This window comes from Macadamia integrifolia, unplaced genomic scaffold (assembly GCF_013358625.1).
Source record: "Macadamia integrifolia cultivar HAES 741 unplaced genomic scaffold, SCU_Mint_v3 scaffold2518, whole genome shotgun sequence".
Classification (NCBI taxonomy): Eukaryota; Viridiplantae; Streptophyta; class Magnoliopsida; order Proteales; family Proteaceae; genus Macadamia; species Macadamia integrifolia.
This window is the reverse complement of record NW_024868768.1, coordinates 40065-54888: the sequence shown is the minus strand read 5'-3', so window position 1 is coordinate 54888 and position 14824 is coordinate 40065. Positions and strand designations below refer to the sequence as shown.

The 14824-nt window shown below is 38.4% G+C and overlaps 1 protein-coding gene across 3 annotated transcripts; it reads left to right on the top strand.

Annotated features, from left to right (window-relative positions):
- The first annotated feature begins 455 nt into the window (after positions 1–455).
- On the top strand, positions 456–14297 carry LOC122066660. 3 transcript variants are annotated; one of them, XM_042630506.1, is made up of 3 exons: positions 456–786; positions 1454–2065; positions 13411–14297. In XM_042630506.1, the coding sequence occupies exons 2-3, from the start codon at positions 1508–1510 to the stop codon at positions 14257–14259; spliced, it is 1407 nt and encodes a 468-aa protein (XP_042486440.1). In that variant the 5' UTR covers positions 456–786; positions 1454–1507; the 3' UTR covers positions 14260–14297. The 3 variants fall into 3 exon arrangements, with proteins under 3 accessions (XP_042486440.1, XP_042486439.1, XP_042486438.1); XM_042630505.1 differs by having other exon boundaries at positions 456–818; XM_042630504.1 differs by having other exon boundaries at positions 457–818; positions 1560–2065.
- Positions 14298–14824: the final 527 nt, after the last annotated feature.

Genomic DNA, 14824 nt, shown 5'->3' with positions numbered 1-14824 from the left:
ACAGTCATTGCACCACAGTGAACATGAAGTGGTTAAGAACCCTTTGAGACATGTGCTTGAATATTCTCAGCTGTTGGATGCCCATAATACTTCACCGCTCATTATAGATAATTTGAACACCCCATTGTATCGGAGAGGGTTCCACGATGAGCAACAAAATGGTTTCAACGTTTCACACATAAGGGCTAAAAAGGACATTTTATTGTATATGTAGGAGAGAGAAGTCATTATCGTATCCTGTGCGGTCAACTTGGAGAACGTAAAGAATTTTTCCCTTTCGTATTAACATCATGTCGGTGTACAGGTCTATCCCGAATTATGATAAGGACGAGGTTAGTAGGGCGGCGACACATGGATAAAAGTGGTAATTCTTCTTAATTTGTTTTTCAAAATTCTTCTTCTTAATTTCAATTTACTGTTACTAATAATGGGTCCAGATCCAAGAGTGTCCAGTACCAGTATACCATGAGTGAAAACCAAGGACGCGGGGACGATTAGAATTAGAAAAGACCACAGATTCGCAAATCTTCGGAGGATCCCATACCTCATTAGTCTCGGACGAACAGTACCCTTTTAACGCACATATTTGGTTGGAAAGTCATCGTCCCAGATCCAAGTCACCCCAACTCGAACTAATAAAGTATCCAAAACAGTCAACCTCCTCCCTCTTCTTTTCTTGTAATGCAAACCCTGGCGTCATCAGAAGGAAGGTAGAGCTGTGGCCAGATGCGCTTGGGTTTCCTCCGCTATGGAGTTTAGAACTTCTCCTAAACACATCTCTGCAAGGTTTTCTCCCCTTCTCGTCAGAATCTCGTCGGGTATGCTGTTTGTCTTTCATTTTAGTCCCCAATCCCCAATCCCCAATCCCCATCCTATCATTTTCGTTTGTAATTTAGGCCATTTAATTCACTTTGATTCATTTACTTTTATGGATTTTATTCTCTTCCGATCTCATCATCTTCTTTGGTTGCATTGGTTATGTTTGTCCCTCTTTTTTATAAGGCTGTGTGGCGATCTCTGGTATTTTTTTTTTGGTATGAATCTCTCTCTGGTATTTGAATACCTTTGTTTTCATTGATTGAAGTACTGTTCATTTGTTCGAATGGGCCTGCGTGCAGGTCTCTTTGTCCATTTCTGTTGTTTTATTCTCCTTTGTGTTCATTTGTCTGGTGCTTGACGAAAGAGTAAATTTTGTCCTTAAGAACTGTGGAAATTTTGATAGTTTCGGCTTTTCCTTACTTATTTTCGTGGAGGAAAATTGGTGACACTGGGTTTCATTCCTATAAACGAAATATTCTTGGAAAGGTTCTTCAGATTTTGAGTGCCAGGGATTAGTTTCTCTGAGCCTAGAAATGTGCAATTGAGTTTTCCACCGGTTTTCTATCATTTGTTCAGATTACTCATGGAGTAAGTTTAAATTTATATTTGACCAGACTGTATTGGATCTACATAGGTTGCATTTTCTTAACTCCAGCATTGTCTTGGAGATAAAATAAAGAGGAGAAAAATGAGGATGAGGAACAAACCAAGGAAACCAACTGCTTTACGTTGCAATGCAGGAAGCAGATGCTCGTTATCTGCTGTTGTCTGGGGATTAGTGGTGTGCATTCTTATGCTTCATTTTTACTCCCTTGTGCGTCACAAGGATGGTGGTGGAGGAGATACCCAGGTCCGTTTAAAACACATCCCACTGACCCGAGAACTTGAAGAGGTAGAGGAGGAGAGTTTCCAGATTCCACCACCAAGAGGCAGACGGTCTCCACGTGCGGCAAAGCGGAGGCCACAGAGGCGGTTTAATTCATTAGTTGATGAATTTCTTGATGAGTCTTCTCCATTGAGGCACTTGTTCTTCCCTGATCTGAAAACCGCGATAAACCCAACAAAGGAAGCAGGTAATGATAACCTCTGTTTCTATCCTGGGAAGATTTGGCTGGATACAGATGGAAATCCTATTCAAGCGCATGGAGGAGGAATCTTGTATGTTGAGAGATCAGAGACGTACTATTGGTATGGAGAGAACAAAGATGGGCCAACTTATCATGCTCACAAAAAAGGAGCTGCACGGGTAATTTGATTTTTGTTTGCTCAAATTTTCAACTAAGAAATGTGGCTCGTCATTGACTTGCAATGCTAGTTATTGCTTAAGGCTGTGTTTCTCCTATTCTATTGTTTATGCATTCTGTTGAATTTTTTTCCTCACTTCTTAAATAACACAAGGATTAGACAGCCACTGCAACAGTACCACCTCTGTAAGAATCCTGCTGCCTGTTTGAACAGTATTCTCTCTCTTTATTTTATTTTAATTTTCCGGATGTGGTAGGTTGTCTGTTTTACTCTACCATGTTAGTTACAGTCTACTATTTTCAGAAAGGAATTTTTCGTCACCTTCACTTTTTTTTTTTTTTTGTTGATTCAACAAGATGAGCATGTTGATTGAAATGTAGAAAAACCTACAAGCTTGAGGTTGAGTCTAATGGCTGTAAGCATTGTATGAAAGAGTGCTGTATGAAGCCAATCTGAATGAAATGTAATCAAAGATGGGTCTCAAGAAAGGATGAGGGAATAAAGTAACACAATAAATAGTCAGATTCTTCAAACACGATGAAAACATCTAAGGATAATTAGACCTTACCTTGACTTTTCTTCGGTTTGGTTTTGATTGTTCTAGAAAGAAATGAGCACAGACCTTTTTGATACTTATCATTCTTCTGATGTGTTCATGAAGAAGGGCAGTAGGGGATTGGGGTATGGAAGCCAGCTTCCACTAGATAGATATTGAAAGAAATTGAGGTGGCCAATTCCACCAGATGCACATTTGAAAGAAATTATCTGGATGACTAACATATATTTTGGTTACTGCAAGCTGAAATCAAGAGTGTGAACATATGGTTTATGTGATAGATGCCTGTAGGTACTGCATCATGCCTGAGCTGTTCAGGAATTTGAGAAATCATTAAAGCTTGAAATGAGTATTTTTCTGAATGTATAAATTGGAAAGTGACTGAACTAAGACTTTTTACTGAATTAGAAGTTCATGGCACACAGCAATGGATCATTTGAATTCGTGGATCAGATTGGTCAGAGGGTCAGTAGACTAAAAAGAAGGGTCAATGTTTTGTCTACTTTCTGCCCATTTATAGAGTATGGAGATGTAGGACTAGAATCTAAAAGTTCATGATGTATAGTATGAAAAGATTTCCCTTCTAATTTATCCAAAATGGAAAAGGGGAGGTGGGAACCTTATATGAGCTGATAAGCATGAAAATCATTCAATTTGATAACTTAAAATTTTAGATCTATGAACTTAAAAATATTGTTGTCAACTTCATATTACTTGATATACTTCTGATCAATTGGAATCTTCAAAACAATTATTATTTATTAGAAGTATTCTATGGATGCATAAAATGTGCATATAGACAAAAGAGGACTGGACGCTTCGAGGAAAAAGAGAGCATATATGAAGATATGAACGGTAAATTGCAACCTCTCGTGAGTTTGAGTTGGGAAACAGCCTCTCCATGAAGCGGAAGTAAGGCTGTGTACATTATGACCCTCTCTAGACCCTGCAGTGGCGGGAGCCTTGTACACTGGATATACCCTTTTATATGAAGATATGAACGGGTGAGTCACCATCAAGTGATGCAGAATCGATGCTATTGAACTGGGTTGACCCTTCAGGCAATCTCAATCGAGATGAACCGGGTCCGATTGGATTTTTGGATTCATTAGGATCTTTAGGATTTTATTTTATTTGGGGAATATTTGCAATCTTTTAATTTGGGTTGTTAATAGTCAATTAGGGAGTTACTAATTTGAGTTTATTTTGTTTCTAATTTCTTTAGTTAGAATTTAGGAAGTAATTTGAAGTTGCTAATTTTAGTTTTAGATTTTACTAGGCAAGTTTTAATTTTCAGTTATTATATAAGGGCATGTAATCCAAGTTATTAGACAGATTAAAAAAGATGAATTGAGTTCGAGTATTTGTGAAGCCTGGGCATGTGTGCATGATTCTTCTTTTCCCCCCCTTTCTTAGTGTGATTTCTCCCTCTCCCCTGCAACTCTGAGAGCCATCTCAGGGATTTCTTCCCTACCGTCCCGGCCATCCGCATCATCAAGGTTCTAAAATTCAGGATCAGTCAAGAGAGATACTGATTGGCCTGGATCAGACTGTATCAGACAGATTTACCCCGATTTTTAATGAACTTTTTTTATCCTTGGGCCATACCAATGTGTTGGGATCAGATTGGTCAAGGCTAATACCAATCCAATTTGGCTGACACTGACCGATCCGATCGAAGTTTCAGAACCATGGTTGCCATGCATGGATCTTGAGCATGAGACTGATTTTGGAGATCAATCATCTTACTCTATAAATGTGAAATTATTAGAAAACCTTAAAATAGCCAACATAGGTCTCTTTTTCTGTATTTTAAAAGGGAGTGTATGATGACACTTCTATGGCTCTATAGGTGTATTTAGAACTTGACACCTTTTAATTGTCACTTGTCTTATTCCCAAAATTCCTTTAAGATAGGGGGGATAAAAGGATTTTCAAAAATAAGTTGAAAGTGGCATATCATTATGTTATTATCAAAATGTGTTATTGTCATGCTCATTTTTTAGCATGCATGGGAAATGACACAATTACCCTCATTGGAAAAAAATGTGTTCTACTAGAAAAAAGTAAGGTTGCAAATTGTTTGACATCTTGAGGGGTGCCAATAAGAAAATCTCTTGAAAATTTAGGTTGTAGCTGTTTCTGTATGGTGTTTGTCTAAATCAGATTATTGTTCATGATGTCTGATAGCCATTACTTGGCTAGGATGATAATTTTAAGAGATAATCCTGAACAAATAGGTTCTAAGACTTGGTTTGGTAAAGATTTGGTTGGTCATCGTAAGATTGAATTTGAATGGGTGACTAATGATGATTTTTGAAGAAATTAGGAGTTTTACTTTTTAGGGTTTAGATATTGAGGTGCTAATTCAGTAGTGATAATGTCTTTTAGTTTTGAAATGGTGAAACAGGATGCAGTGTGAACAGAACTAATTGGGAATAAGGTTAGTGGTGGAATAGGGCTAGCATTAATGGTTAGTGTAAAAGATTTACTGTTTTATTGGTGTGTTAGAATTTAATACAACTAAAGCAGGTCTAAGTGTTCATGCTCATGTTAAAACTAGGCACAAGGGTTGTTGGTCATTCAATAATATATAGTGCGACGTCCCAGATCTATGGGCAATCACCATGACTTATGGTATTCAGTTTCGCCGAAATTTCTGAAAACTGTGCGAAATATTTCGGTTTAGCAAGGGCTCGAAACGAAACCCTATACAGTACCAAGGATTGCACATATTTCAACCGAAATGGTTTCATTCGAATTTTCGTCAAAAGTTTTGTTTAGTCGACACATTACTTCGACCATAGTTTAAATATCAGATTTCAAACATTTTGCCTAGTTTTGCCAATGAACCTTGGAAAACCGAGTTTTGGTGTTGTCTTAGCCAAATCACTATTGTACAAGGTTGGAACAAGTACTTGGACAGTAGAGGAACATAGTGGAAGCAGCGATTTGCTGCTTGTTGGAAGATTTGTGCAAGATTCAAAGTTGAGGTATATCACTTTTTCCCAAATACTATTTTTTTACCAAAAAATTAGGATAGATACTTGATACGACAGCGGTAGCAACATTCTGGTTGTTTTGATCCTCCATTCAGAGCATAAGCTAGTGATGCTTTCGGCTACTGGACTCACAATCTGGGGTGCAGTACTCCACTGCTTTGCCTAGTAGCACGACGCTTGTATTGCTCTCCCTCAACCCCGTTTCATGGTTTACAATACCAAAGTGTTTCAAAGAAGGGAAGGGTTACCTTGATGTAGGTCTACCTCCAGTCTAGATTAACCTAAGTTAAATGGAGTCACTATCGCTCTGCTCAAAGAGTCGAATATGAAACTTCATACACCTTGAAGTTCATAGGAAGATGGAACTCGATGTGGTACTTTGAGTCGAGGACTCTAAGATGGGCCTAGGGGTGACTTGTTACTTGTATTGTTGAATCCAATATATTTGATACTATGTAACAAACAATGTTTTATGTATGGTTTATGAAATGGTTTATAATTTGATACCTATTCATTCCTAATACATATTTAGTTGTTTTACTTGAATTATATGTGTTATAGTAATAAACATTGTGTGGAATAAGCCATATCAGAGAACGTATACAGCTTACACTACCAATCTAGGCTGAAGTCAAATTACCATTTTGGGTATGATCTTTTAAAACCGAAGGGTTCCACTGTGTTTAGAGGGCATAAGATAGGCCTTCCTACAAGTTTCAGAACCTAATTTGGCCATTTGGTGTTCAAAACCCCCCATCAAATTTGATGGAAAAAGGTGTCCAGGTTTCGACTGAAATTTTGGTCTGGTTTGAAATATTTCGTTTGAGCCTGGTCGAAACTAGGCTTGAAACTGAAACCTAGAGCTATGCCATGGCTGAAGGATCTCTCCTCTAGGAACGTTTTGGAATGACACAACATCTATTCACTATATATTTCTTTCCCCCCTTTCAGTATGAGTCCAGGATATTTATTATAAAACAGAGGAATTTAGAGAAGAGGACCACCTGACTAAGAATAGGTGAAAAAGGACAAAACAAACAAAAAGAGCAATGAAAATGGGATAGTACATAAACAAGGTCTAGCCATTTCCTTGTTTGGGAGTCATTGGCGGAATCGGCTGATTGTTTTCTCCTATTGAATGAGGTGTTCAAGGGATCAATAATTTTAGCTTCTATTATCTGATTAGAAGAATTTAATCGGACCTTGCATACCCCATGGAAATAGTTTGGCAAGCCCTCTTTACCTCTAAGTTGCTGATTCCTAGAAATGAAGGTACTCAGATCATGTAGAGGTAAGATCTGGTCACCAAGCCCACTCTAATAGGCAATAAAGATGAATTCCAAACCAGGAAAATCCAGTGGGAGATTAGCTTAGACAGGATCACAGGTGGTTTAGGAACTATAGGACAGAAGCAGAGAATAGTAAATAGCTTCAGCAATTCAAATCAGATAGGTCTGAAACTGTAGTCGATGGACCTGTTCTACGGGTAGAACAAGTCTACAAAATCTGGTTGGATTCTGAAATCAGAATAGTCAATTTCTGAACTATCACTAGGATTAATGATAGTAGTGCAAGAACCCCAAGGGGGTTGTTCTGTTGGCAAAGACCAACACCTCAAAATTGAGGGGTTATGAGTTCAACTCTCCTTGGGGCCTAACTATATAAAAAAAAATGAGAGAAAATATCACTGTGCTACCCTATACTTTGCCGTAATATCACTTTCCTGCAACTGTTTTTAAAAATATCACTCGCCTCCTCCTAGTCTAAAAAATTCTATCAATTGTCCCTATCCGTGAGAAAGAGCTGATAAGTGATGACATCATCCTTAATTATGTGGAATACCAAGTTTAATCTCCTTAGAGGATTAAAAGACCCAAGTACATACAAAGTTCAACATCTCATCTTCTTCGTTAGGTTCGGTTTGAACTGGTTTCAGATATCCAAGCAATTGAGTGTGAGCTCTCGAATGTGTCTAAAAAAGTGGAGAAACCATTTCTACATCATTTTCTCTGTCTACTGTCTCTTTCACGTCTCTTTCACACACGCGGTCTGGCCGTGACAATGGGGGCAAGAGGAAGAAGGCTAGGAAGGAATAAACTCTAAGCCGGTACTCTCTCCTACTTTTGCGCTCCTTTTGCCATTTCTTATCTCCTCTGCTCTCTCTCTCATCAATCAACGCACCCTTTCTTTTTAGGGTCTTGACGCCCCACCTTTCCCAAACAAACCCTCTCTTTCTTTTCTACATTCTTAAACCTAATCTCAGCTCTTTTTACAGATTACTGATAGAATCTCTTCATTTTGTTTGATTTTCTTTCAACTGAAGTTAGATTTTTTTTATTTTTTTGGGGGATACGTGGATTAGGATTTAGGTTTCAAGTTTCTTTGATCTGGTTTGTATTGCATTTGCTTGTTTGAGGAACCCATGTTTGAATTGGGGGATTTTGAGTGGGATTTAGGGTAATCAGGGTTTGTCTTTATGAGTTTGTTGAGTCAGAACATTGAAGCATATTCGGGATTTTTTTTTTTCTGTGATTTTGTTTCCTTGACTTTTCTTGGCGTCTTCTGAGCTTGATTCTTGGTAATTGAAGCTAAATTGCGATACTGTATTTCTTAAATACTGGTCGCTATTCTGTATTGGTTCAACTTCACCAGCTCGATTATATTCAGGTAATCTCTTTTTACGGGGATGGGTTGCTGATTTTATTGCAGCTAAAGAGATGGGGATGGGCTTGTAATTTCTGATTTACTTCTTTAATTGTCTTTTTTCCGACTTTAGGGTTCTCAGACTTCCAGCTTCGATAATTTCCAGAAGAGGGTTTTGATTTCTTTCTGCTTTCTTGCTAATTCTATTCTCCGAACCTAGTGAAGAGGACGAGATTTTGAACTTTGTATATACCCAGGTCCTTTAGTCCTCTTAGGAGGTTAAACTTGGTATTCCAAATCATTAAGGGTAATTTGGGTATTATGAAGCATAAAGTAAGGATGATACCATCACTTAACAACTCTTTCTCACGGACTGGGACGATTGATAGGATCTTTTAGACTAGGGAGAGGGGAATGAAAATTTTCAAAATACATGGTGGAAAGTGATAGTACGTCCAAGTACAGTGGAGGGAGTGATAAATCCTTAAAAAATGATAGTAGTGCAAGAACTGAGTTAATCGATGAGAAAGTTCAGGAAATGAGGCTGGAATCTCAATGAGTTAATAAGCGGAAACTGTTGTGCAATATGATATAAACTAAATAGGAAATCACAGGAATTTGCACCCTCCTATAGATCAGAAACTAATTGAAAGAAAGTAGCCGCAGGGTTTATAAAGTTGAGTAGATCTGACCTTTGGTTTCTGACAGGAAGATATAGAGAAAGATGGAAAGATTAACATGTTAGGAATCCACCTAAACCCCTTAGTCTTCACTTGGAATCCACTAATATACCTAGAATCCACCAGGTATACACCACTGAATCCACATAGGGTAGGTCTGAATCCACATCCACAAAACCGGTTTTTAGAAACTGAAAAGCTTTATTCTTTAAATCGTTGTGATGGCCTGAAGGCTTAATATGTATTTATAGCTACTGTAAAAGTGATGCAGTACCAAGGGTTTACACAAGGAGAACCAAGACCAAGGTCGACCCAAGTGGCTGACTGGGTCGACCCAGATCTGGTCCAAGTCAGCCCACGATTTGGGCCGCTGATGGGGTTACTAAATAGTCATTTAGTTAGTAATTTAGTTTCTACTTTGAAGTCTTAAATTAGTTTCTAATTTTCAGTCCTAAGTTAGTTTCTATTTCCATTTTAGCAACTAAAGGACTTTCTATTTTGTAAGTTTCTATTTTCAGTTTTAGTAACTAGTTGAGTTTCTAATTTTAGTTTCCTATTTCAGTTTTTGGAAACTAAAGTTAGTTACTATTTTATGTAACCCCTATCACTATTATAAATAAAGATGATGGCTCTTTTAATGAGCCACGATTTTGACAAAATACATGGCTGCTACTGCTACTTTCTCTGCAAGAGAACTTCTGTGTGTCTGATCACAGTGATGGGTTGGTGTTCGATCCAAGGACTCTTTGCGGCGTGAAGTCCAAGAGGTCTCTTCAACTATTCTATCAATCTTCCTCAATTTCTCTAAAGTATTCAAGGTGATTTAAAGGCTATACTACTGCTACACAGATCAGGTATTTACCTTTCAATTTCTGCCCAGAAATCCTTCTAAAAGCCTCAATTGGTTACTTGATCTCTGTATTACCTGTAGCCTTCAGATTAGGCTGAAACTTTGATCGAGTCTTCCTTCCTATTAGTGTGAAACTTGATCCAAACCTGGGCTAGATCTGAGCTGTCAATTGCAAGTTATCAAAAATCACCTTATTTTTGTCCTGTAGTGATTTTACTAGGACAGAATCTGGTTCGATTGTTGGACAGTCTTATTCTGTTTTCTGTTATGTCTAATATTGATTTGGGTCTGTTATCATCCTAATACTACTGCTGATTTATTCCTATTTGGTCACTGCTGATCTGTTCTAAGTATTATTGGATATTTTGACCTAATCGGTTATGTTTTCTGATATCGATAGATACATCTGACTGTTCCTGAATTTTGTGGATGTTTGTTCACAATTGATGATCTGTTGTGACCCTATTCCTATATCTGATTTAGTCCTTTAACCTGGGTTATATTCTGATCTCTTAAATTCCAGTTTCTGGATTCGAAACTCTGAGTTACAGATCTGTTTTTTTCTTTTTATTCTGATCTGTGGTATTGTTGTTCTACCTTGGTTATTATCGTTGTTCTTTGGTTTGAAAGTTCCTACAGTTTGGGTCTAGTTTGACTTGTCAAATCTATTCTTACATTAAAAAGCCTATGATTGGCTATAAAGAGAGCTTACATCATGCACCAAAAAGGAAATAAGAGATGGAAATCCAACCATACGAAAGCTCCAATCTAACCTAATAAATTAGCAACCAATAAAAAAGAAGAGTCGACTCAACTGGGATAAATTAGTCCCCAAACCAAGATAAGCTTTACAATAAAAAATGAAAAAGAAAGAAAATGGATTTCTAGAAGACACTGCAACAAATGCCGTATTCCTACCTCCCACCCATATTTAGACCATCTAAGTGGCCAAAAACAATTAAAACCCATTGGACTCTAAAGGCCCCGCACATATGCAATCCAACCCAAGAGTTATTTGCACTTAATAACCCCACTTCTGTGATTAACTGCATCAATAGGTCTCTAGTTTCTAGATAGCATTGGATGAATTCGAGTTTGATAGCATTCAGATGAGGAGGAATCCAGGAGTTATTTCCTTGTGAGGTGATAATAAACGAGGCGTAGCCAAGTTGTTAATAATGGAGATGAGCATTAAAATTTCCCAACTATGTTTGATAGTACTATATCAATCATATGCTTACTCTTTCACCTAAGAGGGTGAAGTGGCAATTCAATATGGAAATTATATATGTATAATATCCTTGGAGAGGCCAGTTCAGGTGAAAGAGCATTTGGAAAGCGACTTCATATCCTCTTGTAGGCTTTGCATTGGATAAACAAGTTTCCTGCTTGCAGATAAGAAAAGTCAAACTGGGGAAAAAGGTGCAAAACTTTACCTCCTGTGGCATTCTTACATGTGTTGATATTCCCATGAGCCAATCCCAACTGAAAGTCTTGCTTTTAAGTGGGCATGAGAACTCCATCAAAAGTTTGCTGTGCTGCCTGCCCCTAGAACCACCGGGGGGTTATCAATATTTTTAAAACAGGACCAGATATTGAACCACTTTGGTGTACTGGTTAGTGGTATGAATTGTCTGATGCTTTAAACATGTGGTATAATCCAAATTAATGTGTAGGGCCAATGCTACAGTTTGGACTTTAGATACAAGAAAGGTCACAGGACTGGTGGTTAAGGCCTAGCATGCAATCTGGGAGGTCCTACACTTGGATCCTGTCAGCAGAATGCTCTCTAATATTATTTTCAAGTGACAAACATGACTTTCCACCATGTGGCATGGCAGTTTGAACAATCAAATAATTTGGAGAGACATTTGGTTGTTTGATTCCCAGTTTTCAGAGGACCTCTAATTCTTGGAGTGTTCAAGGATTGTTCAGGCCTGTTAATTGACAGTCTAAAATCTGGCTGCCTTGTTCAATGGTCTGTGAAACATTGATTACCACATACAATTGAAATAATTTAGATTTTTTTTTTTCATATTTGAATCAGGAAGTCACACCTCTGCATCCTCTATTATTTCGTAATTCCTTGTCGTCATCAATAGCAGCAAAATGCCCCTCAAAAATCAAGAATCTCTTTTATTTTAAGGTCGATTGCTGCTCCAATCCAAGTATCTATTTTTGTTGAGGACTTTAATCCTTTAAGTGCCTCCAACAGATCGTTCTTGAAGATAATTGAGCATAATTTATAGAAGGTGATATGAAAAGCATACTGGGAACATTTCGGGGCAGATTCTGTTCTTACGTTTCCTCTTTGCCTCAGGTAGTAGGGGCTTCATAGCTTCCTTAATTGTAGAGGAAACCAAAGAGCCAACATTGAGTCAATAGGAGCCCTACTTCCTTTAATTGCAAACTGATATCTTTTTGTCTGATTCACTGCCCTTTCTTTTTACATATACATTTGATCAATAATAATAGTATTGTTATTTATTAAAAGGAGTTGCTAATGATAGATCAAGTTATTTGATTCCAGCGTCTAGGAGAAAGCTTAAGTGACTAAGAAGTTGATTACCTTATGTGTTACACACACTTAGAGCAGATACTCTGCCAGAACAATGGTATGTGAGACATGTATTTGTACTGCTATTTTTCCTTAGCAGATACTCTACCAGAACAATTTAAGTTGCACTATTGCAACATGTTGATCACAGGTTCAAAACTTGAAAACAGCCTTTTTTGCGAAGCAGGGGGGGTAAGGCTGCGTACACCCCTCCCAGACCCTGCAGTAGCGGGAGCCTCATGCACTGGTTGCTGTATACTCTACCAGAACAATTTATTTGAGATGTGTATGTCTACTGCTATTTTTCATTTTTTTAATCTTCTTTTATTGCTCCATAGTATATGCATCTTATGTAAAACAGACAGCATACTTCAGCGAATGAAAACCCGTCCCACTAAAAGAAAGAATGGGAAGGTTTGTGCTCTTTAGTTGGTTGTCCTAGTCCATGGGGCCACAGACCTCCTTTATGTATTGAGTTGCTGGTTCTTAGGTTCTCTTTGTTTTTCTTTTTTTTTGCATGGTTGCTTCAAATATGGCTTCACCCCTCCGATGATGATGTTGATGATAGAGATTCTTATTAATGGTAGAAAATTTTCTTGGAACTCGACTGATGTCCTAAAGGGGCATAAGTAGGTGCTTTATTTGACAAAGGACCTATTTGGTGGACATCCCATGTGTATCAAATGTAGACCTATTGAAAAATACATGAATGCCTGCATAGATCATAGTAAGAAGTTCTCCATGGCTTCTATGGTTGGTTTGGAGAAAGATGATTATTTTCAGACAATGTTATCTCAGATTGTCACAATAAGGTGCTTAAGACCTGTGATAGATCCATAGTTGAGGACAGAAGAAATTTATCAGTACCGTCATTGGACCTACTGAAACAATACTTTGCATTGCATTTGAGGGATTACATGGAACTGTATAGCTAGACTCTCATTTCTGCCACTTAGCCTTCAATACAAGATTGGGAAGATTTCTAATATCTAGGACTCATCCTTATCCTTTTCCTTCAATTGATCATGAAATCTTAAATGGCCTGTTTTACTGCTCAGGTTGACATAATTGGCGTGAGTTGCTACTCTTCCAAGGATTTATGGGCGTGGAAAAATGAGGGCATTGTTCTGGCAGGAGAAGAAAATGAAAGCCATGACCTTCACAAATCAAATGTGCTTGAGAGGCCAAAGGTGATATATAATGACAAGACACGGAAGTATGTGATGTGGATGCATATTGACAATGTTAACTATACCAAAGCCTCTGTGGGAGTTGCCATCAGCGACCACCCCGTGGGGCCCTTTGAATATCTCTACAGCAAACAGCCCCATGGATTTGATAGCAGGGACATGACAATCTTCAAAGATGATGATGGTATGGCCTACCTCATCTACTCCTCGGAAGACAACAGTGAACTTCATATTGGGCCCCTAAGGGATGACTATCTCGATGTCACCCATGTGATGAGAAGGATTCTGGTTGGGCAACACAGGGAAGCACCTGCTTTATTCAAGCATGATGGAACCTATTACATGATAACATCAGGTTGCACGGGGTGGGCCCCGAATGAGGTGCATGCGCATGCAGCAGAATCAATCTTTGGCCCATGGGAGACTGTGGGAAACCCTTGTATAGGTGGGAACAAGATCCTGAGGCAGACGACATTCTTCGCTCAGAGCACATATGTTCTCCCACTTCCAGGGCTTCCAGGTTCATTCATCTTTATGGCTGACCGTTGGAATTCTGCTGATTTGAGGGACTCAAGGTATGTGTGGTTACCTCTAGCTGTTGGTGGAGCAGCTGACCAGCCTCTGGAATACACTTTTGGATTCCCTTTGTGGGCAAGGGTATCAGTATATTGGCATAGAAGATGGCGACTACCAGATGAGTGGAGGCATTGGCAGTGATTGGGAATTTTAAGGGTTTTCCTCTTTTTTGAAAAAAGGGGAGGGGTGGGGTGGGGTGGGGTGGGGGGGGGATGGGTGGTTTCTGTATCATATTTGGGGTCTGATACTCTCAACATTCTCATTGCTTTTATGGCGAGAATTGTGTCACTGTAATATATATATATTATATATATAGATCTCTTTCATTTTTGTAATTCAAAACTGTTGGTCTAGGCTTTGGGTAAGGTTTCTCGTTTCTGTCGGAAATGTCAGATGGTGATTGGAGGGACAAATACAGCCAAGGTAATGGTCGGAGATTCAATTCGGAATTGTAGAAATTACCATCTTATCCCACCTACCGAGACACTGATTTTTCAATAGCTTCATGGCACTTAACACTTGCCTTGAGTGTGTTGAAGAGAAACTGTTTTGGTGCTGTTGAAGAGAGGGTGAGGAGTTGCAGGGGAAAGTTGATTTTAATTTTTATCTTCGACCTTCTTTTTCCTTTGGAGCGAAGGAAGAAGAATTTCTTATTCCTTTCCCTCCTTTTACAACAGTTTTCTTTTGGATAAATGACAAGAAAAGA